A 27,753-nucleotide genomic window follows, 5' to 3' on the forward strand; every position below is an offset into this window, starting at 1 on the left:
GTGTATGTTAAAGTATGGTTTAGAACCGAAAATAGTGCTTCTAATACCAAGAATATTTGCGTTAATCAATTAAGTTAGCGGAATTTCTGTTGCAACACTTGTTTATTAGGGGGAACAAAACAACTTATAGGAACTTAATTGAGGTAGGATGGAAGACTGGAGCAAGAACGTGTTTGTTTTGATGTCTTAATATTAAATATAATTTTTTAAAAATAAAATATTATTATTATAATATATTTTTAAATAAAAAATACTTTAAAAAACATTATAAAATCAATTAGATAATGGAATAATTGAATTTCTAGTTATACCCTGTCGAGTCTACATACAATCTAAAACATTTTTTATATACAAAACTCTATATTTTACGAATATTTGTCTCAAATATTCAAGTAATAATCTCTAAAGAGGTGGTTCGAATGATAAAGTTCCTAAGACGGACAAACTGAAGGTCCCTTTACTCTCCATTCACCGCGCGCCACCACACAAACCTGAAACCCCGCCCGTATCTTCTCCACCTCCACTCTATCTCAAGCTTGGCAGCACTGAGATCACCATCCAAATCCAAAAAAAAAAAACTTAAATCTAATGGTGGATGGCCTTGATTAAAAGAATTCAAAATTAGGAACAACAAAGATCAAGACCACAAATTGATGAAACGGGCAACCTTAATTCTACTTAAATTCACAAAAACTTAATCGAAATTAAAAATTGATGACAATCCACTAGATGCAAAAACAAAATATGATGCCAATAGAATAACGCAAAAGCAAGAAGAGACTTACGAAGAGAGAGAGGGGCAGAGGATTTTTAGTGAGGGCGTTCAAAGAGAGAGAGAGAACTGGGTCTTTTATTTTTTATTTTTCTGATCAATTATTTTTTTTCTAGCACATATATTTAAGCTGGGCTATAAAACAAATAAAAAAATCAGTGGCCCAGGCCCAACCCTCCGGTTCCGCCGCTGGCTGATCTAAATTCGAGTCTAGTTATAAATCTTGATCATGTTCTAACATGGTTTGTAACTTAAATATCTACGAGTAACCACAGCACGCAATATTTGTTTTATGATTTTAGCAGTACACTACTTATCTTACCGGCGTAATATCGCTGGTTAATTTTTTAATATAAATTAAATTAAATTAAATTAAAATTTAAAAATATTAAGGTTTTTTATAAAACTATATCCAAGAGTGTTGGGTTTAACTACAACACCTAATCCAAAAGAAATATTTATAATATTAATAATAACATTAAACTTACATGACCTAAATTTAAGTGAGTTTGACTGCAACACTAGACCCAATAGCCTTAGATGTGGGTCTAACTACAAAATTGTGACACAAAAATATGATAATTAAATAGATTAATGAAAAAGAAAATAACAAAGAAAAAAACCGATAAAAAGAAAAAAAATCTGAATTAATTGGGTTAACCCTTCAAACCAGGTAACCCATCAAATCTGGGATTCGGGTAATAAAAGTTTGATAACTAAATAGAAAAAAAATTTGACGGGATAACTGGGTTAAACCTTCAAACCAGGTTAACCCGTCAATCCCGGGATACGTGTCATGAAAGTCCGATAATTAAATAGAAAGAAATTTAACATTAACACACCAAACTAAACGAAAAAAATTAATTAAAAAGAAAAAAAAAATCCGGGTTAACCCGTCAAACTCAGGATCCGTATCATAAAAATCTGTTAATTAAATAAAAAACTTTAACATTAATAAACTAAATTAAAAAAATATTAAAAAAACATAAAGAAAAAAAAAAGCTCAGAGTATTTTAGTATATGTTATTATTATTATATTATTATAAAAATAATTATAATATATAAGTTGTATTATTATAATTATAATTGTAATATATAAGTACAGGCGGGGAAAGCTACATTGCTAATTATTCTTAGGCCGCTATTCATAAATGTATCAAACCGTTTCATTTTTCTACTATCTCCTCTCAAAACTGAACCCTAACAAATAATACAGATGATAGTTAATTCCTTTTAAGTGGTAGTTTTTTTTTTGTTTCCATAAACTTTTTAAAATTTTGATATTTTTTAAAAAATTAAAAAATTAAATATTTTTAGTATTTTTTAATTATTTTCATACACTGGTATAAAATAAAAAAATCTTTAAAAATTGTTTTAATAAATCTTTAAGCAAAAACATTTTAATTTTTTTTTTGCCATGCACTTGTCAATGTTACCGGTTTATTACCTTTTAAAGTTGAGATTGTAACATTTTCGAGAACATTAAGTGTTTGTTTAGAATTGTTTTTCAAATGATTTTAAAAAAATTAATTTTTTTGTTTAAAATTAATTCTTATTATTTTAATATGTTAATGTTAAAAATAATTTTTTGAAAATAAAAAAAAATATTTTAATATATTTTTAAATAAAAAAACTTTCTAAAGAAAACTTTAACCCACCTCCTAATTCCGTTTTTTTTTTTTCACGTTTTAAAGACCTTCGAGACAAATTTCTCTTACATTTTCGTACAGTGATGCACCAGCTGTTTGGTGTCCTTCATTAATTACGGGGACCTGCCATGTCATTAACTCCATTTATTAAAATACGGTTAATGTAACCATCAAATAGGTGGTTAGGTGGTTAAGCGGTAATAGATTAAAATTAAATGGTTTGTTTTTTCTGTGGTAAAATACGTCGTTTATTAAATGATATTTATGATCTAGCTTAGTATATAAGCATTGACCAACTTTAAAAAAAATAATACAGATGATAGTTAATTCCTTTTAAGTGGTACTTTTTTTTTTGTTGTTTTCATATACTTTTTAAAATTTTGATATTTTAAAAAAAATTATGAAATTAAATATTTTTTAGTTTTTTTGAATTATTTTCGTATAAAATAAAAAAATCTAAAAAAATTGTTTTAATAAATCTTTAAGCAAAAACATTAAGTGTTTGTTACTGGTTTATTACCTTTTAAAGTTGAGATTGTAACATTTTCATGAAGATTAAGTGTTTGTTTAGAATTGTATTCCAAATTATTTTAAAATTTTAATTTTTTTGTTTAAAATTATTTTTTATTATTTTAATATGTTAATGTTAAAAATTATTTTTAAAAAATAAAAAAATATTTTAATATATTTTTAAATAAAAAAACTTTCAAAAGAAAACTCTAACCCACCTCCTAATTCCCTTTTTTTTTCACGTTTTAAAGATCTATGAAATAAATTTTTCTCACGTTTTCGTACAGTTATGCACCAGCTGTTTGGGGACCTGCCATGTCATTAACTCCATTTATTAAAATACGGTTAATGTTTCAGGACCCGTGGGATTAGTCGAGGTGCGCGCAAGCTGGCCCGGACACCCATGATAATCAAAAAAAAAAAATACGGTTAATGTAACTATCAAATAAGTGGTTAGGTGGTGATAATTTGAGATTAAAGGATTTGTATTTTTGATGGTTTCAGGTTTGGATAATATAATTATTAATATTAATAGATACTGGAGATTTATCTAGTTGTTGATTTTAAAATTCATAAAAATTAATCAAGGTATATATAAGTTAGCTTAAACATCCCATGTGAATCAAAATAAATAAATAAATACGGTTAATATTTTTTTAATATTTTATATTAACGAACGACGCTCCACGTTATTTTAATAACGGTCCTATTATATATACACACTTATAAAAATGCATAAGATATGTGAATACTTATAATCGATACGGGTTTTTAGATCAAATCACAATAATCGGCGAGACAATGAAGCCCCGGAGGCGTGTAAACAGGGGCGGAGCTAGAGAGGGGCTGGGACCCCTGCAAGGAATTTTTTTTTAACCCCTCCCTTAATAATATTAATAAATTTAGTCTAAATAATAAATAACTAACATTTTGGCCCCTTTTAATTCTATTTTCTGGTTCCGCCGCTGCGTGTAAACATGTTGTTTTAGTGTGATTTTTCTTATTGGAAAGTTAAATGAGTATTGGGGTAACTAATGTAAATAATATTTTTTATTGTATAATAATAATAATTAAGGAAATTAAAATGGTGACGATTCTATTTTTATACGTTTTGATCAGGTTACTAGGTTTCGATCAGGTTATCGGATCATTCTGGATTGACTTCTAATTTTTTTTATATAAATAAAACGTCATTATTTTTGTTAAAAAAATAAATAATCAATTAGATCATTAAGTTAATTAAAATTTTTATTTTAAAAATATATTAAGATAATTTTTTTATTTTTTAAATTTTAATTAAGATAGTAATACATTAAAATAATTTTTTTAAAATAAATCATTTGAAAGCACGCCACGCTGCTCAAGGAATTCGACATTTGTGACCTAATAGTTGAAATTTTCTGTCAGCAAGAGCTGCTGCATAATTTGATCAAGACCTGCCGTGATTTAACCACCGCAGTCGGAAATACGCATCACATGCGAAATACGTCATAAACTGGTTAGCATGGACCTTCATTTAAATAAAGAAGTGTGGTCCGTCTTTTATTAAATGATATTTATGATCTATCTTAATATATAAGCGTTGACCAAGTTTTTGTACCTAGATAAAAGCATTCTTATTGCTTATACCAAATCTTTTTTTAAAATAAAATAAAATAACATATCTTTTAGATAAAAAAAGTATGATTCAACTGCATTTATATTTCAAAATTATAACTCGTTAAGTTTTAAACTCGAGTTCAATAAAAAAAATTCAATACCTAATAAATTTAATATTAAAAAATAAAATCACAATACCTAATAAATTTAATATTAAAAAATAAAATCACAAACTTAAATAACTTTTAAAGTTAAAAAAATTGATAGGAAAAAAAACTAAAGGAGAATAAAACTGAAAAACAAACTAATTATATAAACCATTTTAAACAAAATAAAAAGAAATTAAAATAATAGGAAGCAAATTAAACACAAGAAAAAATCCATGAGGTAAAATTAAAAAAAAATTTAATTCTATAAATTATTTTAAATAAAAATAATAATAAAAAAACAAGAAACCAAATCGAGAAAAAAACTAAGCATTGAATTTTTTAAGAATCAAATTTAAAAAATAAAAATTTTAACGGGGCATAAAATTAAAAACAATTTTTTTATAAATTTTTTTAAATAAAATAAATTAAAAATCAATAAACAAATTTGATGACAAAACTAATTAAAGGATTGAATTGAATTTTTTTAAAGGACAATACACTTTTCCAGAACGAGAGAAAAAAAACAAACGATCGTTCACAGCGATCTAAAGGCGCAGAAGAAACATGCGCCGCCTGATCAAGTAGGATCGTTAAAAGGATTCCATCACCCCTTGAAAGCCACATAAATTAGCCACAATAAATTTTTTGGACCCCTCGCACCCTCTAGGTTAATTATTATATTATTGTAACAAACTCCTCTTTAATTCGATAAATTACCAAAAAAAAAGCGTTAGTCTCTTTTGTTTTAATTCGATAAATTACTAAAAGCAATAATTTCCAGTTTCGCAGCAAGTGAAAATGCCCTTTTGCATTAGATTTAGGTACGGCGGATGTCTCCATCTTCCACTTCAACACCATGACTTGGTTTTCAAAGTGGCTAGATCAGCTATTTTGGACACGTTTATTAGTCATTTTGCGACGCCAATTTGTAGTGCCAAAAAAGCAAACATTCCCTTAGTGAAAAGCTCCTATTTACTATGGTTTAATAAATTAAGCTTTAAGTTTATTTTTTAAAAAAATTACTATCTTGAATTTTATAAATCTCTGGCCCATAAAAAATTTATATATTCGTTAATTTCAAGATTAATACACCGAACAATTGAATTAATTTTCAAAACTCTTATATGCAGCTATGATGCATTTAGGAGATTAGTCCTTTTCCAGACCCACGTGGGATTATTGTGCACTAATGTACACGGACTCTTAATATTTTAATTATTTCAAAACTGTTGATCGAGTGTTTTTCATTTAATTTTATCAATTGTTTCATTCCATGACATGTTCTTCGCTCTAAATTACTAAATTATGATTTTATCCTTCCAGAGGAAACTTATTTTTCTCTTTATAACTCTTTGTTTAATAATTGTTTTATATTTAAAAGATAGAAAATCACAAAATAAAATGGAAATGAAAGTCTCATTCAAGAATAAAAAATCAATATCGTAGTTTATTAGTATAATATAAAGAATTATTTTCTTGACATCATTCAATGACATCGTAATTGATGCAAGTTGGATGGAAATACTTTATTGATAATCTTGAAAACATCAGTATAATATAAAGAATTATATTCTTGAATGGAAAAAAGATTAAAAAAATAATAATATAATTAAATCGGTATTGACGCCAAACACATCATCATGGCATCATGCTGATGGAGACGTGTGTTAAATTTTCGCTTTGTTTTTGTATATCAAATCCAAATAAATAATGTTAATTAAATGTGCTGGGGAAGGCAAACACGAAACGTTCAAAAGTCAACAACCTAACTGTTGAAATAGAAATCATTCTGTATCTCTGTCAACGTGGGATCAAGATCTTGCCTAGCGAATCTGCTACTGCATGCATTTTAATAGCAGAAAATAAGAAAAATGCATGTGACGTATGTAATACCATAAAATTACTCGTATTAATAGATCTCTCGAGCATTGACATTTTTATTTTTTTTAATTCAACCAGGGCGATATTACCACTTTGGGCCGACATAATTGAAGATTCCGAGGAGATTAACACTTGCCTTTTACTGTAAAATCCGTGTAATTTTAGTATTAAAATCCATAAAAAATAATATAAGTCATCTCAATTAATAATTTAAATTATTATACTTTTTTAACATGATATAAAAATCTTAATAGCTAAGCGGTCACAAGTTTAAATCTCATTATACTTATTTACTTCATAAAAATTAAGTACAAGGTAATATGAGTTTGTATAAGTTTGAAGTTCAAATGGTATTTTTCACTTGAGCATGTGTTTAAAAATAATATAAATTATATCTTGAGACTTCATCTAACTACTTAAATTATTAGGTTGGGATGTTTTTTTACATAAATTTCTTATGATGATTAATGATTTTCTTTAATGTATATATCATTCAAATGTAATTTTTTATATATAATTTTAAAGATGTATCCCATATATTGACTTAGATATGTTTTAAAAAATAAATTCTTAAAATATCAATTGATTCTAATTTCTAAACATAAGAAAATAAGGAAAAGATCAAACCTCTTGGATCATCAAATTTACTCTTAATATCGTATATTATTTTAACTTCAAACCTGTAACATTGCTTAATAAATGGATGTAAAGAAATTAAAAATACTCAGCTCACCCGCTACTCGGCATATAATTATATGAATCATCATACCATTCTGTGCATGATAATTTACCTTTGGCGAGCCTAAATTCCGAAGGTAAAATATAGTCTTTTGGTTTATTGTAACTCTACGTTTTATTCCCTCCTTCTATAAAAACATTTAAATTTTTTAATCAAAAATATGTGTGTGTTGAGGATTTTCTTAAAAAAATCGTCAAATGCTTCCCATCTAAAAACTAAAAAAAATTAAAAACAGAATGAAAAAGTTGTCGCCATCATTGAAAGTAGACTTATAGAATTTTCTTACATTTTAAAGATCAACAGCACGTTTCCTAAGTATGAAAATGACAAATCCATAACCATATAGGTGGTGGTCCAATAGTAAGAGCTTGGAACTAAAAAATTTATTTCCTCTGAAGTCTCAGGTTCGAGCCCTGTGGTTGCTCATATGATGACCATTGAAGGCTTACATGGTCGTTAACTTCAGGGCCCGTAGAATTAGTCGAGGGACGCGCAAGCTGGCCCAAACACCGACATTAAACTAAAAAAAATAACAAATCCATCCAATAATGATTCAGTAGTAGTAAGAATTTATATCCAGAAATTTGTTTTTGTTAATATAATAGCTACTAGAAATTTATATATTTATTAATTTTAAAACTTGTATAATTAATCGATATATTTACAAACTAGTTTGAATATCCTTATTAATAAAAAAAACATAAACTGGGTTCGTTTATCCAACAACAGTTGCGTTTTGAAGAAACCACAATTTTATGTTGTTTGGTTAAAATGAAAAGCAGTGTTTGTAGTTGATAGGACCCACTGAAAATCGCATAAAAATACAGGGAGGGGAGAAGCAAGTTATACCTGCTTTGCCGGCACTGTTCACTTTTATTAAGTGAATAGTGTGCCCTGCACATTTGTTGCATGTTTGTTTGTGTTACACGTTGACAGTGCAGTGATTTTCACTGCTCTGTTCATGTGAACAGTAAAAAAATTATTTTTTTTAAAATGTATTTTATTAAAAAAATTAGTACTTAATATTATTCAATGACACTGCAAAAATTAAAAGAAGATCACATGATAGTATAACCTTTGCAGAATTTGATCGTAATTTCAATTTTATTCATAATAATATTTTACCTGATTTTGTTGTACGCTCAAAAAACTATTGAAACTGTAGTCCTTGTCGGATGAATTTCGTACGTGATAAAATTATATATAGTTTAATGGAATAATAAAAAATATTTTATATAAAGTATTATTTATTTCATGATGTAGCAGCAGTAGTTAAATCTACAATATTTAAATTAAAAATTATCAATATTAATATATATTTTTTAAAATTATTTTATAATTTTAATTTCAAAAGCATTCTTAACCAAACACATTAAATTATTTTTTGTTCAATTTCAATTTTAACCAAACATCTATTTTTTTAAATTAACCTCAATTAAAAATAATTTTTTTAAAATCACAATCACAACAGTTACTAGAATACCAACCACTCGTGGAGGAGAAAGGAGACATGGCAGCGAATTATAATCACACTTGTAATCTATTACTTTTACTTCCTTACTAAGAAGCCCTGATTCCTGGGATTAAGCCATCAAGGCGATTACAAATAACACGACTCCTCTAGTTAATTCATACAAGGCTTGGAAGGCCTACCTTTCTAGAGAAGGAGAGATGGTGAACACTTTGTCATTGTACAAGCCCTTGTTGCAAGGCTTAATGAAGCTAGCTGGGGTCACACCCCGAGCAGTAGAGATCGAGCCAGGGACAGTCATCCATTTCTGGATCCCGAGTGAAACCACTACCACGAATAAACCTGCAGTGGTGTTTCTTCATGGATTTGGTTTTGATGGGATTTTGACATGGCAATTTCAGGTGCTAGCTTTGGCCAAGAAGTACGCAGTTTATGTTCCCGATCTCCTCTTCTTTGGTGATTCAATCACCGATAAAACTGAACGGTCACCGGCTTTTCAAGCAGAATGCATGGCTAAGGGTCTAAGGAAGCTTCGCGTCGAGAAGTGCACCTTGGTTGGATTGAGCTATGGAGGGTTTGTTGGTTTCAAGATGGCTGAGATGTTCCCTAATTTGGTTGATTCAATGGTGATAACTTGTTCAGTTATGGCCTTGACTGAGTCCATCGCTTGTGCTGGCCTGCAAAGAATTGGCTTCTCATCGTGGGCAGATTATTTGATTCCTGAAACGGTCGAGGGCGTGAAGAAACTGCTAGACGTTGCTTTCTACAAGCTGCCATGGATACCTGATTTTGTCTACAGACACATTTTGGAGGTAAGCTTCGCTAGCTAAACTATCACACCGTATATCCCATTTTTATTTTTAATTTCTCCTCGATCCATGGTGTTTCTACACATATCATGACACCGAATCTCCCAGTCTAATCAATCCTTCCTACTTGGTTAGAATTAGCATGCAAGTACCCAGACATCGATGTTCCAACTATCAAATCCTTCTATCTTAGCAAGCAACCACATATTGGCAAAGCAGTTCTAGATTTGACTTAACAGTCGAGAGGAGCAATTCATGAATATAGTAGTTCTCCATCAAACGGGGATCTTTAGTTGAGAAGTAGAATTCTAGATATCATTAATGGAAGTCATATTTAAACTTTCGGAATTGATTTTTGACCGTAATAAATTCTTGACATTGGTGGCAGGCCTTGTATTTCGACCACAAGAAGGAAAGGCATGAACTTTTAGAGGCGTTAATTGTGAAGGACAAGGATTTCACTGTCCCTCGTTTTACACAGGTCAGAAAGGAAATAACATTTAAGATTGTTATGAATCACTCGACTTACGAGTCCAAGATTAATGGGATTTGACTTGTAACCAATGGCATGGTTATTGGTCGCATACTTTCACTTGTTCAAATGAGTATCAAAGTTGATTGTTGTCAAGGTGAAGAAAAGAAACAAAACTCTGCAGCCATTCGCTGTTTATTTATTCCATTCTGTCTCAAAGGTCTAACTAGCACGATAAATCTTTTCTTTACTTTTTATTCCAGTCGCAGAGGATATATCTCTTGTGGGGAGTAGATGACATCATTTTCGACAAGGAAGAAGTTCGCAACTTGAAAGAGTACGCCTTTTTCTCCGTCAATTCATCGATTTACTAATTGATTTTGTTGACTTTCATCCATCCATCGGCACAGCCATTGCGGCAATAGATAGAACGCAACGAGTACTTAAGATATTCGAATGGCAAAACTGCCCCTAAATGTTTGATAATCGTTTTCATGGGAGTCCAAATCAAGGATAATTTGTCTTTTCACTCGTCTATATATGAATGATAAGCTTGACCCCTCTTCATTAGAATGTGAAATTCACACGATACTGTTACTAGTCGATATGGTTTGCCTTTAGTATGTGTCAATATGGCCAATATATATATATATATATAATTAGCTTTTTATACATGTTGTTCACCACTTTAGTAATGTTTGTCTCGGAATTGTCACCGCAGGCTATTAGAAGGCAAAGCAACGGTGCACTGCATCGAGAGGGCAGGTCACTTGGTGGAATTGGAGCGACCCTTTGCCTACAATAGGCAACTCAAGCAAATTCTTGCTTCTTTATATGAAGATGGGAAGGAAAATTAGTGGAACTCATCCTCTCTCCACTCTTGGCCGTTGCTGTTTGTGTTAGTTTGACTTTAGCATGATCATAGGGAAATCTCATCTCATCTACCGATCCGTGGAATCAGTACCGATGTATCTTATTGAATATTTTGCTTTTTGAACCCTAAATAATACAAATAATAATTAATGCCTTTTAAGGACCACCTCCTACTAGAACTCAAGGGTATCACAAGCATCTAGATATCTAAGATCACATTTTCGACAACCGTGTTTTAAAAATATATTTATTACCAAAAAAAATATAAAAAAATATCTTTTTAGTATTTTTAATATATATTTTTTTAAATCACCAAACATTACATTAATAAACACACAGTAAAACCACTAGAATATACTGTTAGATTGTGACACATTTTCAATAAGATTAGAAGCTCTGGAAATAATAATCACGTCCTTCGTTAATTACGGGGACCTTACGCGTCGTTAATATTTTATTTCAACTTTACAACGTATGACGCTCCACGTTATTTTAATAATGGATTATAAATTCCTATTATATATACATGCATATAAAGAATGCATAAGATATGTGAATATTCATAATCGGTACGGGTTCCTAGATCAAATCACAAAAATCGGCAAACATGTTATTTTAGTATGATTTTATATATTAGAAAGTTAAATGGGTATTCCGGTAACTAATGTAAAAAATATTTTCCATTGTATAATAATAATTGAGGAAATTAAAATTACAAGGATTCTATTTTTATTTACTTTGACCATGTCATCATGTTTTTGATTGGATTACCAGATTATCCTAGATCGATCCTTAATTTTTTTTTAATAAAACAAAACGATATTATTGTTGTTAAAAAATTAAATAGTCAACTAATTGTACCCGAGTTTTTTGACCGAATTTTGTTAGGTCAACCAAAATTTTGACTGGATCTTATTTTTTACTTAGAAATATATTAAAATATAATTTTTAAAAAATAATTATTTTTATTATTAGAGTATCAAAACAATATAGAAACATATAATTTTTTTTTTAAGAAAATCAAATTATTTGAAAAGCAAGAACATGCAGCCAAAACAAACTATCCCTAAGAGGGACGGGAGTATGAATGAACCCAAGACTTCACTTCTAGCTAGCATGCTTGATGTTGTGCTGTATATTCTATTTTAAAAGTGTTTTTTTTTTGTTAAAATAATTTTATATATATATATATTTTTAATTTTAATATATCAAAATTAATTATAGAAATATTAAAATATTAATTTAATATTTTTAAAACAAGCACATTTTAGAAGCAAAAGCCAAAATCACAACACTCTCAAACGGGATATACTATATGGTAATTTAAGAATTTCTTAAGGTATACTACCAGTACCATCGACACTTTTGTCTTCAAAACAAGGGTGTAGTGATTTAAGAATCTCTTCCCTTAAACGTGGTTAATGAATTGTATATTGTTCTAATTTTTTGAACTCAATTTTTTTCTACTCTATTTTTCTATTTCATTTTCTTTTTTCATTTTTTTTACAGTAAACTATATAAAAATTTTATTTTTGCAAAAGTTTGGATTTTTTTAACTTAGGAAACATAAAACGTGTTCAAATTAATTATTTTTTAAAATAATAGGCCTGAGTCAGCACAAGCAAACAAACTCAAGTTTTATCATTTTTAATAGCATGTTTAAAATAATATTTTAAAACCAGTTAGGTATGAACACATTTCAAATTGAGTGTCTGTTAAAAAAAATAATGAGAATTTAGGATCAAATTTAAAAAAAATATTGAAGATTGGTGCAAACTTGCAAAATAATTAAATTCAAGGACTTAATTAAACCCTTTTATCCTAATTGATTTAACAAAGAGCTTAATCAAAAGCAAAATTAAGTTAGAAAGTTAATTTGACTAAACTTAGAACAATTAATTAAATTCAAGGACTTAATTAAAACCTTTGATGGGTTTAATTGATTTAATTAAAGACTTGACTGAAAAAAAATCAAGTTTTAAGGTCTAGTTCAGATTAATTCACAAAGATTAAAAGATTAAGGATGCAATTCAAATTCAAAAAGGCTAAATTGATGTAATCAAGGGGTCAATTAAAAACAATTTAAAGATTGAAGTTTGATTGAGGGTCAAATTAAATAATTTCAACAATAAAAACCTTTTTTTTTTTGTAAAAAGCACATAAATGTGAGGATCCAATTGAAAACATCTAAAACTGAAATTAAAAAAAATTCAAAAGATTAGGGTTGATAGGAGCTCCATTAAAAAGTTTCAAAGATTCAAGAATCAAATTAAAACCAGCTAAAATTTCAATATTCACTGTCTTACTCCCATTAAAATTAACAAAATAAACAAATGTCCACCACATTTCAGCCATAATTTCTCCCTCATTTCTATACCGTGCCACAAAAATCTTATGCCAATTTACACCCCAATACTTGTACTGCATGCTAAGAAAAAGTTCCAGCTTCGATTGTACCAAAAACACCTCCAAATATTTTCCAAAAAGACTACCTGATACTGCTCAAAATGTAAAAATATTCTTGTGTGCTCCATTTTCCAGCTGCATAGCTTGACAAGTATATGTTCATAGCTTCAACCAATGGCCAGTATCAATTCCTAAACATTTAAGATAACATAGATCATAGGCTATTAGGCTCTGCCGCTCTAGGTCGTTCTCGTTTGTCGTGTAACCCAAGCAGCTGGAGAGAGAGGTAGCCTGGGGAGAAGAAAACAGGAAAAAAAAAACTGTTTCCCACATTCTCACACACAAAAACCCGTGCCGTGACCTCTCAAGCAGAAAACACCGAAATAATTAGCTCCCCTCCACAGCAAGCTGCCACTGTGGGTCAGCTCCTCCACACCAGCCACCGTCAGCCATGAGCAGCAGCACCTGGAAGCAAAAAGAACCGTGAACTCCAGATACGATGTGTTACACTCAGTGGATAATAGGATTGTATGCATGTATTCTCTTTGTTGTTTTGGACGGGCTAGTTTTCAATATTAAATAATTGAATAAACTTTATGGGCTGTTTTGTTTTCTTTTGAGTTTTTCTGTGTCCATTGAGGCCCGGTCCATGTGTTCAGGCTAAGCACTTTAAAGCTTAAGGGATTTTTATAAGATAATTACGATCGTAGTGTTATCAATTATTTATTATATTTAATAAAATTAAAACTCTTAGTTTCATGAATAAATACTCTGTAAAAAGCTTATTTACCGCTCTTTGTTGACACGTCGATGTTATTAGGCAGCGACACTTCTATAATTCTAGACCTCAATCAGATTTAAAATAAATAAATAAAATACAAGCTTAAACATTATTAGCGTTTTTTTTTATTTTCCTTGAATTTCACGACCATTTAAAATTTCAGAGCAATATTTCATTGTGGTTTTACTTTGTATTCGATCCATATTTTTTTTAATTTGTTTTATTTAAAATAATCTATAAAATTAAAATTTATTTCCAATCTTTTTTTCCTTCAATTCTTCATCATTCAAATTTAATTTATATTGTTTTGATTACCATTTATCTTATTTGAGATAGTTTTTAGAATGATTTTTTTTTATGATTTCTTATTTTTTTAGTTTTTTTTTCTATTAGATTTTACTGTCATTCTTTCGATTGCTATTTGTTTTGAATTGATTGTTTTTTCAATTTCATTCATCAATATTTTATTTTTATTTTAAATTGAGTCCTTATTTTTTTACACTGATAAATTTTTAAATTTTTTTTTATTTCATCATTCAACATTAAATTAAATAAGAATTGAGATATCTAGTTGAACCCAGATCTAGAGTTTTACTGGTTGCTAGTTCGAAAAATTAACCAAGATTAGAAGATTAGGAGCTCCTTTTATCCCAGGTATGTATGTGGCTTGTTTATATTTGGTTTTTAAAATTGTTTTTTTAAAAAATAATAATTTTTTTGATATTTCATTTATTTATTATAATAACACATAAAAACTATATAAAAAAATATCAATTTAATATATTTTTAACTCATATACAATTTTAAAATACATTTGAACACAAAAATAGTGCTCGATCTACGAGAAATTTTAACAAACACCGATGATTACCTAGTTCCTTGTAACCTTGTAACCATGGACATATAAAGATCTTTGCCAATTAAAATACCTTTTGTAAGTATAGTGACTAAAACAACCTTTTATGAAATCAAATTTATCCTTGGACTTCTCCTTAAGAAAATGGAGTATCCACTCGCTCATTATTTTTAATTGAGATTGGTTTGAAAAAATAGATATTAAGTTAAAATTATAGTTGAAATTAAGATGGAAGAAAAAATAATTTAATATGTTTGGTTAAAAATACTTTTGAAATTGAGGTTATAAAATAATTTTTAAAAATATATATTAATATTGATAGTTTTAAATTTAAATATTGTAGAATTAATTACTCCTATTACATCATGAAATAAATAATACTTTATATAAAATATTTTTTATTATTCCATTAAACTATTTATAATTCCATTACGTATAAAATTTATCCGATAAGAACTATAATTTTTATAATTTTTTGAATGTAATAAAATTAGATAAAATATTATCAGGTATAAAATTGATATTACAGTGTGAGTAAATTTAGTTCATTCTAAACTAATTTTTTTTAGAAAAACTATTAATAAAATCAATATATTAAAAAAAAACTGTTTATATGAATAATGAAAAGCAGGAATTCCTTACTTTTTATTACCTATGTTCCGGACACAAAAATTATGTGGAATCCATGAATAATAAATTATTATTTTTTTAGTATTAAACAATTACAAACTATGTTTTAATTAAAATCAGTCGTAGTAGCATAAATAAACGGACTCGAAATCCAAACTCCTTCCTTCCTCCTTTATTATTATTATTATTTATTTCCAATTATAGAACAACAGCTGGTCTCCATCTATTTATTTCACATCCTTTCTGATTCCTCCTTCCCGTTGCCGACAAAAATTTCGCGTTTGCCGTTTCTTTCAAGGTGTCCCTTCCCCGTTCTGGATTGAGATTAACGTTTCGCATCTAGACTAAAAAAAATGCAAGCAAGAATGATCGGACTAGGAAGTGGGTGTGGCCTAAAACCTTAATTTGCAGATAATAATAATTTTTTTTATTGAAAAGTATTTTTTATTGATTAACTTTTTTAATAATAAATAAATATAAAAAAAATTTAGAAAATGATTTTCAAAATATCACTTTTTATTAAATAAAAAAGACCTTGGCTGAATGTACTGATATGACAAGAAGAGGTTTCAAGTGATTGGGACCAACTTTAGATCCAAGAGTTGTGAAAATTCAGAAAATCAAAGAGAAGATAAAAATGGTTGGTAATGAAGAATGGATGATTGAGCGTAATAATAATATAATTTATATATTGAAAACTCATATAATAATAAGTAAAATAGTTTTTTAATATATTATTAGAATTTTAATGACCAAGTGACCACAAATTTAAATTTTAATATTTTATTTATTTAATAAAAATTAAATATAAAATAATATAACTTATATATTTATAATCAGTTCAAATTTAAATAAACTGAAAAACTAGCCGGCGATCACTTTGATAAGAACTAAGCTATCATTATCATGTGCATGTGAGCACCGTTAAAAAAACATGCAACAGTTTTTTGGCTGGGAAGCTCCCGAGACGACAAATTTTAGGTTGGTGAATTATTTTGCGCGACCACAGTTTCGGGAACAAGTTTTCCAGATGATAAGACCGGAGACTCGAGTATGTCCTTTCAAATTGGATTCGAATTAAAGAGATATGATATTAAAATTTTATTGTTTAAGTAATTGCAAGTTTGAGTTATATTATTTTTATTTTATTTGATAAAATTAACATAAAATAATAATAAAATTGTATAAATTTTAATTTTAAAAAACCTTTTATAAAAAAATATATTAAAAAATAATATAAATTATATGCAAGTAAATATATATATTATATAACATCTTACACTTTTTCCCTTGGCAGAAAGGCAATAATACACCTGCAATGCAGTTTATATAACCACAAGGGTCCCTCACGAAGATAAGTATCAACCAGCATACCATAAATTCCTCCACCATCCCTTCTGTGTACACAGAAGCCTAGACAAATTAGGAAGATCAGAGAAAGATGGTGAACAGTATAGCCATTTACACGTCCTTCTTGCGTGCCATATTAGGGCTAGCCGGAGTGAGACCCCAGTCAGTGGAGATTGAGCCAGGAACAATCGTGCACATATGGGCTCCAAGTGAAACTGCAAAGAAGACCAACAACCTCAAACAAGCCGAGAACAAACCGAGCAAACCTGCTGTGGTGTTTCTTCATGGTTTTGGATTTAATGGCATTCTAAGTTGGCAATTTCAGGTGCTAGCATTGGCTAAAGAGTACTCAGTTTACGTGCCAGATTTCCTCTTCTTTGGAGGCTCAATCACCGATAGAACTGAGCGGTCACCAGCTTTTCAAGCAGAATGCATGGCTAAGTGTCTAAGGAAGCTCGGTGTAGAGAAGTGTACCTTGGTTGGATTGAGCTATGGAGGGATGGTGGGGTTCAAGATGGCTGAGATGTTCCCTGACTTGGTCGATTCCTTCGTTGTGAGCTGCTCTGTTATGGCCTTGACAGAGTCCATTAGTCGTGCTAGCCTTGAGAGAATTGGCTTCCCATCGTGGGTAAAACATTTGGTTCCTGACACAGTCGAAGGTGTGAAAAAAATTGTAGACGTTTCCACCTACAAATCTCTGTGGATGCCTCACTTTTTATACAAAGATGTTTTCGAGGTAATCTATCTTATGTTCCTTCTTAAAATATTTATATTCTGTGCTAACTTTTGATCTATGAAACATAACTTTTGATCTATTTATATTATGTGCTAACTTTTGAATTAAATAAATAAAAATAATAAAATTTAAATTCATGAGCAATTGATCATTAAATTTTTGATACTATATTAAAAAATTAATTTAATTTAAAAACTTAAACTATTAAGTAATATTTTATATACCATGATACACAACGATAATATTTGAAATCAAGGGCACCTTTTCATGTCTATGTCCCTTTGATTGGAGGTTATAAAATTCTAATAATGGTATGCTTATTTTTATTTCCTTTTAAGAACCTGATAAATAATAACGGTGAGGAAAGGCTGTGGGCACTAATGGCCTTTGGATTAGTGGTGGATCCGGTGGTGATTACAATGTAAGTTTAAAAGGTATCTCATGGAGAGGGAAAAAATATATTTAACATCGGACTAAGCAACCTTTTCCTTTCTTGATTTTTGCCATCCATCCTCATTTTTCTTTTATTCAAGAAATTAAATAGCTCATTAATTACTTTTTGATAATTTTCAATGCCGACAGACCGCATATAATATCAACAGGAAGGAAAGAGTAGAGCTTCTGGACGCACTCATCGTGAAGGACAAGGGCTTCAGCCTCACTTCTTACCCACAGGTCACAATTAACTACACACACACACCACATCATAATTAGAAACTCTTGACCTTTGCTCTGCCAAGGTGGCCTGAAAACATGGCATCTCGCATCTGCTGAAGGACAAAAACAAATGTAGCTTCCATGGCCCCTCTTCTTCACCACTCATTATTCATTTAATATTCTTGATTTATGCAGAATACGGCGAGGAGGATACATCTCTTATGGGGAGAGGAAGACATAATTTTCAACATGGAAGTCGCTCGCAATTTGCAAGAGTGAGTATAGATGACACCATTTAATTATTTAATTAATCTTACTTGGCAATATTAAATCCGACTAGATAGAATTAACAAGACAAAATTCTATTCGCTAATCCAACCAGAGGCAAATCTTATCCTTGCATTAATTACTTAATTATATTTTGAAAATTGAACCATGCTTGCAGGAAATTACTAGCTGGAAAAGCACCATTGCATTACATAGAGAAGGCAGGCCATGCGGTTCCATTGGAACGCCCATTTGCCTACAACAGGCAACTAAAGAAAATTCTTGTCTCTCTTTGCATGGAGAATAAAAACCAAAAACATTGCGACGGCCTTATACCCGTCTCGCAATTATTGTCTGTCTTATTTATTTTCGAGTTGGGTATGGAGATTTGATTGCCTTAAATTATGTAAGTCATTACATGATGAGTTTTAAGTGAAAGTTGAAAGTTGAGTTTTGTCTTGATGTCCTATATTAAATATAATATTTTTTAAAAATAAAAAATTATTATTATAATATATTTTTAAATAAAAAATATTTTAAAAAATATTAATTCGAACAATCATAAACATATCTAAATCAATTAGATGATGAAATCATTGAATTTCTAGTTAGACCATCTCGAGTCGACAAACAATCTAAAGCATTTTTTATATACAAAACTCTATATTTTACGAATATTTGTCTCAAATATTCAAGTAATAATCTCTAAAGAGGTGGTTCGAATGCTAAGGTTCCGAAGACGGACAAACTCAAGGTTCCCTTTACTCTCCATTTACCGCGTGCCACCACACAAACCTGAAACCCTGTCCGTGTCTTATCCACCTCCACTCTCCATTTGAGTATGCAGACGGAAACTCATTATCAAACGGGTTTTTTTTTTTTTAACAGTGTGATTGTGAATATTTTTTATATAATATTTTATGTTAAAATATATGCTAATAATATTTTTTTTATTTTTTAAAAATTATTTTTAACATTAATATATCAAAATAATAAAAAATATACAAAATATAATAAATTTTAACAAAAAAAAATTTTAAAACTTTTTAGAAACATGATTTTTACCGTGTTTCCAAATAAAATTTTCTCAAATTGTACAATCTAAAAATACGTCCAAGTTACACTTATAATCGAAGCTGTATTAGTCTGTCTCCCAATTGGTAGCGTTTGGTTGGGATAAAGACAGTATAAATGGAAAAGTATTTGGTTAAACAGATAAATAGAGATATAAAATAAATTTATTTCTATAATAATTTTAAAATAAATTTTTATATGTACAGAACATGAGTTATAAATGAAACATATTTTTAAAAATAATATTTTTAATTTTTTATTCTTAAAATATTAGTGTAAAAAACTTTCAATTTCAAATTTTTTTAACTAATACACATTAACATAAAAATTAAATTTATTTCGCGTGATAATTGTTTCTAACAGAAGGTCAAGTGACTCAAGTCAACAACGCACATGAAATTAGCCCCCATAACTATAATGCAGGTGGACCGATTAGAGTTTATTTGATCCAATATATGAGGCCACCATTCCTTCTTTCTTGCTGCAGCAAAGCCAAAATCAGTAAATCACAGACACACCCTCGACCTCGAGCAAGGAAAGAGAAAAATGGGGAAAAGCTTAGCAATGTACATGTCCTTGTTGCGTGTCCTATTAAGGCTAGTCGGCGTGAGATCCCAAGTAGTAGAGATCGAACCAGGGACGCTCGTCCACTTTTGGGCGCCAGCTGAAAACCCAAATAAGACCAAAATCCACAACCAAGCCAAGAGAAAACCTGCTGTGGTGTTTCTTCATGGTTTTGGATTTAATGGGATTTCAACATGGCAATTTCAGATGCTAGCTCTGGCCAAGGACTATGCTATTTATGTTCCAGATTTCCTCTTCTTTGGGGGCTCAATCACTGATAAAACGGAGCGGTCACCGGCTTTTCAAGCAGAATGTATGGCCAAGGGTCTAAAGAAGCTTGGTGTGGAGAAGTGTACTTTGGTTGGGTTAAGCTATGGAGGAATGGTTGGCTTCAAGATGGCTGAGATGTACCCTGACTTGGTTGATTCAATGGTTGTGACTTGCTCTGTTATGGCCTTGACTGAGTCCATCACTCGTGCCGCCCTAGAAAGAATCGGCTTCTCATCATGGGCAGAAGTCTTAATTCCTGAAACATTTGAAGGTGTGAAAAAAATTGCAGAACTTTGTACCTACAAGTCCTTAGCGATGCCTGATTTTTTCTACAGAGACATTTTCCAGGTAATATCCTCTGTCGTACTCCAATACCAACAACCAGTTTTTCACTTGATAAAATCTCTGAGCTAGAGGACAATCTTTCTATCGTTGCCTAGTCGATTCCATTCCACTTCCCTCGAGTTTTTGTCTTTCCACTGAACTATGTAAAACATTTTTGTTCCCAGTCCCTGGGGAGTTTAGCAATGCAATGCTATCCTAGATTCAACTAACAGTGCATTTTTTTTAGATATAAATCAACTAACAGTCTAACATGACATGTAATTACTAACTTATGCTTTTCAAAACAAAAGAAACTAATATACAAAATTATATATAAAAAAACCACAGGAATCAAATTATAAATTACTTGCAAACTCATGCTGCAGGACATGTTTATAAATCACAAGAAGGAGAGAGTTGAACTTCTGGAGGCACTTCAAGTGAAGGACAAGGACTTCTACATCCCTCATTACCCACAAGCACAGAGCATACATCTCTTATGGGGCGAGGAGGACGTATTTTTCACCATGGAAATCGCATGCAACTTGAAAGAGTAAGTAATCTATTACACAGTGAGACATTTATACAATTAATTTCTTGCGGAGGTCACAAGTGTAATTGGGAAACTTTTTAAAGGGGTTTAATTGAAATTATTTTAAATACAAGGATGGAATTAAAGGATCCTAATTAAATTCCTCAGACCGTGGCTCCCTCTCCCCCAAGATAATAAGATGTAAACAGGTAGTCTTGAAATGCAAAAAAAAAAAAAAAATCATTTTAATTTATTTTCAAATAAAAATTATTTTGAAACATGCACAGGGAATACTCATGCAATCACTTGTAGCTATAGTTTTAAAACTCGGTATGGCCTGACGGGTTAACTTGAAATCCAAAGCTGGAACTAGACCAGATTGAAGAAAAAACAAGAAAAGATAAAGCTTGACGTGACCCGGCTGACCCGGTCACAACTCATTAGCTTTTATTTTTTTTACTAAAACAATGCTGTTTTAATTTTTTAAAAAAGATAATAATTGACCCGGGTTGACTCAATATCCCGGTTAAAATCCAGAACCCGAGTCTAAAAACTATGCCTGTTGCTTTTCATTTATGTTCAGAAGCAATTAAATAATTACACGTAAATATAATTTCTTGTGCTGCACACTAGATTAATTATATGATGAAAAATGATTACAGGAGACTACTAGGGGGCAAAGCGACGTTGCATTACGTAGAGAAGGCAGGGCATGTGGTTCCATCGGAACGACCGTGCGCTTACAACAGGCAACTGAAGAAAATCCTTGCCTCTTTGTATGCAAATTGACGGAATGCAAGAACAGGGAGATCTGATTCCGTCCATCAATTGTTGTTTGAACGGAATAAAATGGAGCTCTGCATCGAAATCAATGGTTTATAACTGGTTTGGATAAATAAATAAATAAAAAGGAGTTGCAAAACTGAATTTCGTGTATGTTTTATTAAGGACTCGATCCGTAAGTAATTTAGTTTTTTTACATTAAAATGTTGGGTTGAAAATATTTGTAATTTTTAAATTTAATAAAACATAATTGAAATAATGATTAATCTTTAAAAAAAAACTTGGTTGAGATTATTATTTTTAAAGAAGTGGGCTCAAATTGTAAGACGGCCCGTTTCAAGAGGCCTCTAAATGATTCGGAAATCTTGATCTAAGTGGAATTAGGCGGTGGTTGGGCTCTTCAACAAACTGTTTTATGTTGAGAAGTCCAAGGACAAGGTCAATTTTCTGGAAATCGGACATCACTCGAAACCTCGAACAGGACTCAATTTCTTGCCGAGGTTTTCTTGGATAACCTCTCTTCCAGGTAACCTTAAGAGAATACGTGCACAAAACATGAACCAGATCTGGAAGGAAGAACATAGGACCGCATCCTTGAATTACTGGTAAAGATTAAGTCTGCAGCCTGTGTCATCAGTCTATTAATGTGTTCATTTCATTTTCTTGTTAATCAGAAGAGCCATGGTGGAGCAATGAAGAACATCTTACTAGCATGGATAGTTTCATCACAATGGAGCTAATGGAAGATGATATGAAATGAATCATAGTGCAGAGAAGGACAAAGAAACAGAGTTCATCTCATGATGATAGGAGCATCCACTTTCCACAAACTTGCCTTCAGGATGATAAATAGGTAGCCTGTCCGAGTCTTGGACTTCACTGCAGGTTGAGATACTTCAGAAGCCTATAAAGCAAACATGGTTAACTTGATTTTATATATTCTACTCCTAGAACTGGATATTTCATGCCACATTTTCATTAAGGAATATTATTTTTTCTATATCTTAGTTGCAATTTTTTTTTATTTGCTGTGATCACGCAAAAATGATTTTATTTATTCCCCTCTTAGAAATAGGACTCTATATTCCAAGTGACCTTTTCATTAATCCTAGTTTTTTCTTCCTTTTTTATGATCACAAAAATAAGTAAATATCAACATAAAGAATTAACAAAAAATACACCTATAAAATTTATATACAACATAAGATTTTTTAAAAACTAGAATTATTATTATATTGGAATAATCTCTTAATGTTAATTACACCTACAAAATATGAAAAAAAAAGTTAAAGGATTAACACAAAATCCTATTTGTGCTTGATTTTTAACTAAGAACAGGATAAGAAGTTATTGAAGAAAGGAGTTTGAGGAGGTTGGTTTTTTGGAACGAAGACACACTGATGGACCCCTTTAGAGCTAAGTTTCCCTTTTCACTCTTAGCACATGGACCTACCCTGCCATGAAATCCTGGAGGACTCTCAATGAGTCAATATGGAGATTGCCAGTTGCCATCTGCAGTTTGTTCTTATTAACTTCACTAAATGGGCATAAAGATTTCGACACTGTGACTTGAAGTCTTAGAATTATGGTTCTTGGTGTGATTTTGGTAATGAACATATGTTGGATCTACTATCTAAAGTGCCTGACACACTGTAGGCATTCTTTAATATAACAGTGCATATGCTTAGGAAAACAATGCATTACCTTTCTTCTTCGTTTGTGTTGTTGCAGCTTCCACTAGACTTGTACTTAGGAATAGGAATGCGGCCAGACTCGATATGATGAAGATCCTCAATAAGGATTTCATAGTGTTTCTTCACTTCCTCGGCAGATTTCATACCACCAACAGCTTTGGCTATATTTTGCCACCTGTCCGGTGTGTCCTTATCAAACAAGGCTAGTGCCTTCTCAAACAGTTTGTTTTCCCTTGGTGTCCAAGCGGATCTAGAATTTCTGGAAGCTTGATAGCTTGAAGACATGTTCTTGAATGTCAAGTCTAAAATTTTGATGGAAAGAGAGGGTGGGACTCTTTGCAAATACAAAAATAGGAGTGCTGATCACCAAACAAGTGAATATAAGAGAGCAGGTTTTAAATGAAGAGGTGATTTGTGATTCTGATTGACTAGGGTGCAGTGCTTATAAATGGTGGAGAAAGAGGTGGTGGTGGTGGTTGGTTGGAGCCAGTTGGAGAATCTATGTTGCCAAGAGGTGGCGTAAGGAGTGACAAGTCTTCTTTGGAACCACAAGATGAAGCAGGACAAGATACAGACAGGGGAGAGAGGAATCGGTTTCAATTTCAATTTAAACTTTTCCCGATGCTTTTCCTTTCTTTTATAATATCCACAGAAGCTTTCCTAGGTTATGAACGAACTAGTTTCATTACAAACAACCATGTAACTACTACCTAGCTATTAACTAAAAGCATATAAGAAGAAGCAAACCCATCTCCTTGATGTTTAAGTTGCATTTCATAACTGTGTAGCTGAAAATGCACTTTCATGGACATATATTGGTGGTATTAATGTTGAAGCATGGATAAAAGGAAGGCAAAATGCAGAAAAGCCGAAAGTAGAAAAGGGATTGAGGGTAAAAAAATTAGTGTTCAGGACATAACACCAAGTAGTACAAGAAATGGCGAGATGTGACAGTTTTAGAGGAAAGCAACAAAACATGGAAAAGCCAAATCTGAGACAAGAAAGAAAGCAAAAGAAACAAAGAAGGGAAGAGCTATGCAAAAATTTATCTGTCAATTTCACTATTTGGAATAACTGGCCATATCGTTACCTTATATTTACCCAATGGTGATTTCTGATGGACATAACTGGCCATATCTTTATCCTATAAGAGTAAACGATGAGATCTTTTTAACAGTGATGATGATGACATAACAAGAAGTGTGAAAAATAGCAATCCAGTGATGGCATGCTATCAAATACTGCAATTGATTTCTATGAAGAAAATGGATAGCAATCTTTTATCGTGTCAGCTCGAACTCTTGGCATCAGATGGCAGGAACCTGGCATAATCTTTTGTATCACTGATGACTTACTGCCAAGATTTAAAGAGAGCAGCTAGCTAGAGGTACCCTGCTGGATTTATTATATTCATTCAGTTTTGATTCGTTTCAGACCTTTGGAATTGGAGTTTCGGATTTTTGCTGGTGAACAGCATACCACAAGGTTCTGGGTGGCTACTTGACACCGAACCATGACATGTATGTGTGCGATCACCCTCATTCGTTTCGCTGCTGGATCCCTTCAGGTGCTGCTGGTTTCCCAGGGGATTTTGCCCAGTTGGCAATTCATTTCTTCATATTTTGTCTTGTTAACAAGTTTACTTGTGTTTTACTCTCTCTTTTTTTTCAATTAATTTTCAAGATAATTAACAGAAGGATCTAAATGTGGTTATCGTGTGTTACCATGAACAAAGGCAACATTGATGTGTTCTTCAACGAGGGCCATACAAATGATTGTTAGGTCATATTCTTGAAAATAAAAAAAAAAAGAGAAAGAAAGTTCGATCCCTGTCTTGGTCCATGCCATTAATCATTCGTCTCATGATGGAGAAACTTCACCATCATTCGTTACATGATAGAGAGAGTTCATAGAAGTGCAATTTTAATTGAGCAAGGAACAGCCCCAGTGGTTCATGTGGCCCATGGGCAAAATGTCATTACTTTGCTTAGGTTAGAAACAGAAGGCCATAGCATTCCTCAAATGATTCATGCATATCAATATAAGAACTTGGCACTTCTGTTTGTATAATTGAATTCGCACATTGATATTTTGTGCTAACAATTCACACCAAGCTAGCTAGAGGGGCGCCATGCTTAGCACATATATGTCATTCCCAAAGCCTGATGAACAGGTTGTCAAGCTAGTTATTGTTGGTGTTGAATAAAAAGGAAAATATTTCTATTAAACACTCTCTTTCAATGTTCACAAGTATTAATTTCTATTGTATATTGTATAGTTTTAATTGAATTTCTAATGTTATTATATAGATGTTTATAACATTGAGAAATGAATATTTTTAATGCTATTATGTGAACTTAATTTATCAATAGGATTAATTTCTTTTTTTTAAAAAAATTAATTATTTTAATTTTCATAATTAATTTTTATATTTGTGATTATTGAGATAGAACTTCATTATAACTATTCAGTTTAATTTAAAAAACAATTGTCTTATTAACAATTATATAGTTTTATTTAGTTATGTAGTTTCATTATAATGTTTAACGTATATACAAACATGTTACTATACCACAAAAAAAAACATACAAATTTTTTTTTTTTTTTTATTCTTTCATATATTTAAAAATATTTAATTGTATTCTAAAAATATTATTTTCGTGTGAGACAAATAGACACATTATAAATAATATTTTCACATTTCTAATCTAACTTTCTATTTGTTTTTATATCTAAACAGTTTACTAATAGTTATACTTTGTTTGTTTAATAATGTAGTTTAATTTTTGTTTAAAAGTGTTTTTTTAAAAATATTTTACTTGAAAAAATATAAAATTAATATTTAAAAGATTTTTTTTATAATTTTAACGTGTTAAATATAAAAAATATTTTAATTAAAAAATACTTAAAAGAAAAACCTGACAACAATGGTAAAGGACACATTGATTGGGCAAAGGTTATTACGGTTGCAGCCTGCGCCAAGTGGCGGAATTGAAGTGGATTAGTGGAGGAGGATTTTAGGGTGGCCGTAGCATGCATGCTACCCGTTTATTTGGAATTTCTTCTTACAAATACTTTATTATTTTACAAGTGTGTTAAAAAAAAAACTTTATAATTACCAATATATGAACTAAATCACCCAAAAAGATCAATTTATATCCATTCATAAAATTGCTTTAAATTTCCATTTTGATATAAAAGGTAAGTATAATGTTATTTATTGGCTGTGGAGTAAGTCTGTCTGTATATCTATTTTTTATAATAAAAAATAACTGATGCAGGGCTTGAGCAAGGGTTCAACTAATTATGTAGAATCTCCCTTGAGACCGATTTCCCATTTTTAATGGTTCCTCCTTGCAGGTTGCAAGGGCCATAAAAGGTCCTCTTTTTTTTTTTTTTTTGTTAAAAAACTAAAATACTGATTAAATCGAGAAAACTAAAAAATCAAACTGTAAAAAAATCGATTAAACCAATTAAAATTTTGAAAAAACTGACCAGTTTGGTTTTGGTTTCATAATCTTGAAATCAAAAAAACTGAACCAAACCGAACCCAAACCGGAAAAAAATCGAGCCAACCGAAAAACCGAGTCAAATCGGTTTGAACCGGTTTTGGTTTTTTTTAAAAAAAATTTAATTTGATTATTTTTTTTATAAAAACTGAACCGAATTGAAGATGATTACCCCTGGTCCTTTCACAAGAATTTGGCCCAAGAACCCTTGACGGGCCTCAAAATTCTTTCAAGGCCCATTTTATATTTTTAGGTCATGAAAGCAAAGAAAATGCAACTCTTTAAGGGCTAAAAAACTCTACCACTAGTCCACTATCCACACAAGCTGGTCCATATGCAATCCTGCGTCCCAAGCTGAGATCTTGCATAGAGAGGGGAATCCGTGATTAAAGGATA

General features: G+C 30.7%; 4 protein-coding genes and 1 long non-coding RNA gene across 7 annotated transcripts; 3 read left to right on the plus strand and 2 right to left on the minus strand.

The window, feature by feature from the left end:
* Positions 1-277: 277 nt before the first annotated feature.
* On the minus strand, positions 278-859 carry LOC133679388 (uncharacterized). The gene is made up of 2 exons (XR_009836159.1): positions 786-859; positions 278-545 (listed from the first exon to the last, which is right to left on the minus strand). It is a non-coding gene; the product is annotated as an uncharacterized LOC133679388 (long non-coding RNA).
* Positions 860-8,849: 7,990 nt separating this feature from the next.
* LOC133680664 (uncharacterized) lies at positions 8,850-11,090 on the plus strand. Of its 2 annotated transcripts, none has more exons than XR_009836361.1 (4): positions 8,850-9,582; positions 9,968-10,208; positions 10,315-10,388; positions 10,773-10,828. XR_009836361.1 is itself a non-coding variant. In XM_062103698.1 (4 exons), the coding sequence occupies exons 1-4, from the start codon at positions 8,971-8,973 to the stop codon at positions 10,906-10,908; spliced, it is 915 nt and encodes a 304-aa protein (XP_061959682.1). In that variant the 5' UTR covers positions 8,851-8,970; the 3' UTR covers positions 10,909-11,090. The 2 variants fall into 2 exon arrangements, 1 of the variants encoding a protein (XP_061959682.1); XM_062103698.1 differs by having other exon boundaries at positions 8,851-9,582; positions 9,968-10,060; positions 10,773-11,090.
* Positions 11,091-16,884: 5,794 nt separating this feature from the next.
* Positions 16,885-19,061, plus strand: LOC133680617 (uncharacterized). Its single transcript, XM_062103646.1, has 4 exons — positions 16,885-17,683; positions 18,266-18,358; positions 18,536-18,615; positions 18,786-19,061. The coding sequence occupies exons 1-4, from the start codon at positions 17,039-17,041 to the stop codon at positions 18,997-18,999; spliced, it is 1,032 nt and encodes a 343-aa protein (XP_061959630.1). The 5' UTR covers positions 16,885-17,038; the 3' UTR covers positions 19,000-19,061.
* Positions 19,062-19,975: 914 nt separating this feature from the next.
* On the plus strand, positions 19,976-22,307 carry LOC133680618 (uncharacterized). The gene is made up of 3 exons (XM_062103647.1): positions 19,976-20,863; positions 21,226-21,392; positions 22,034-22,307. The coding sequence occupies exons 1-3, from the start codon at positions 20,228-20,230 to the stop codon at positions 22,158-22,160; spliced, it is 930 nt and encodes a 309-aa protein (XP_061959631.1). The 5' UTR covers positions 19,976-20,227; the 3' UTR covers positions 22,161-22,307.
* A 532-nt stretch (positions 22,308-22,839) lies between these two features.
* Positions 22,840-24,671, minus strand: LOC133680620 (protein RADIALIS-like 4). Of its 2 annotated transcripts, none has more exons than XM_062103648.1 (2): positions 23,859-24,671; positions 22,840-23,033 (listed from the first exon to the last, which is right to left on the minus strand). In XM_062103648.1, the coding sequence occupies exons 1-2, from the start codon at positions 24,131-24,133 to the stop codon at positions 22,916-22,918; spliced, it is 393 nt and encodes a 130-aa protein (XP_061959632.1). In that variant the 5' UTR covers positions 24,134-24,671; the 3' UTR covers positions 22,840-22,915. The 2 variants fall into 2 exon arrangements, with proteins under 2 accessions (XP_061959632.1, XP_061959633.1); XM_062103649.1 differs by having other exon boundaries at positions 22,840-23,058; positions 23,859-24,668.
* Positions 24,672-27,753: the final 3,082 nt, after the last annotated feature.

This window comes from Populus nigra, chromosome 19 (assembly GCF_951802175.1).
Source record: "Populus nigra chromosome 19, ddPopNigr1.1, whole genome shotgun sequence".
Classification (NCBI taxonomy): domain Eukaryota; kingdom Viridiplantae; phylum Streptophyta; class Magnoliopsida; order Malpighiales; family Salicaceae; genus Populus; species Populus nigra.

What these genes read in the sequence shown, in the direction of transcription:
- LOC133680664 (XM_062103698.1), top strand. Translation starts at nt 8,971, where the DNA reads ATGGTGAACACTTTGTCATTGTACAAGCCCTTGTTGCAAGGCTTAATG. An exon ending in CTGTCCCTCGTTTTACACAG is followed by an intron (nt 10,061 to 10,314) that starts GTCAGAAAGGAA and finishes TTTTTATTCCAG; the next exon opens with TCGCAGAGGATATATCTCTT. An exon ending in GAAGTTCGCAACTTGAAAGA is followed by an intron (nt 10,389 to 10,772) that starts GTACGCCTTTTT and finishes TTGTCACCGCAG; the next exon opens with GCTATTAGAAGGCAAAGCAA.
- LOC133680617 (XM_062103646.1), top strand. Translation starts at nt 17,039, where the DNA reads ATGGTGAACAGTATAGCCATTTACACGTCCTTCTTGCGTGCCATATTA. An exon ending in TATACAAAGATGTTTTCGAG is followed by an intron (nt 17,684 to 18,265) that starts GTAATCTATCTT and finishes CAATGCCGACAG; the next exon opens with ACCGCATATAATATCAACAG. An exon ending in GCCTCACTTCTTACCCACAG is followed by an intron (nt 18,359 to 18,535) that starts GTCACAATTAAC and finishes TGATTTATGCAG; the next exon opens with AATACGGCGAGGAGGATACA.
- LOC133680620 (XM_062103648.1), bottom strand. Translation starts at nt 24,133, where the DNA reads ATGTCTTCAAGCTATCAAGCTTCCAGAAATTCTAGATCCGCTTGGACA. An exon ending in AACACAAACGAAGAAGAAAG is followed by an intron (nt 23,034 to 23,858) that starts GTAATGCATTGT and finishes CTCAACCTGCAG; the next exon opens with TGAAGTCCAAGACTCGGACA.
- LOC133680618 (XM_062103647.1), top strand. Translation starts at nt 20,228, where the DNA reads ATGGGGAAAAGCTTAGCAATGTACATGTCCTTGTTGCGTGTCCTATTA. An exon ending in TCTACAGAGACATTTTCCAG is followed by an intron (nt 20,864 to 21,225) that starts GTAATATCCTCT and finishes CTCATGCTGCAG; the next exon opens with GACATGTTTATAAATCACAA. An exon ending in ATCGCATGCAACTTGAAAGA is followed by an intron (nt 21,393 to 22,033) that starts GTAAGTAATCTA and finishes AAATGATTACAG; the next exon opens with GAGACTACTAGGGGGCAAAG.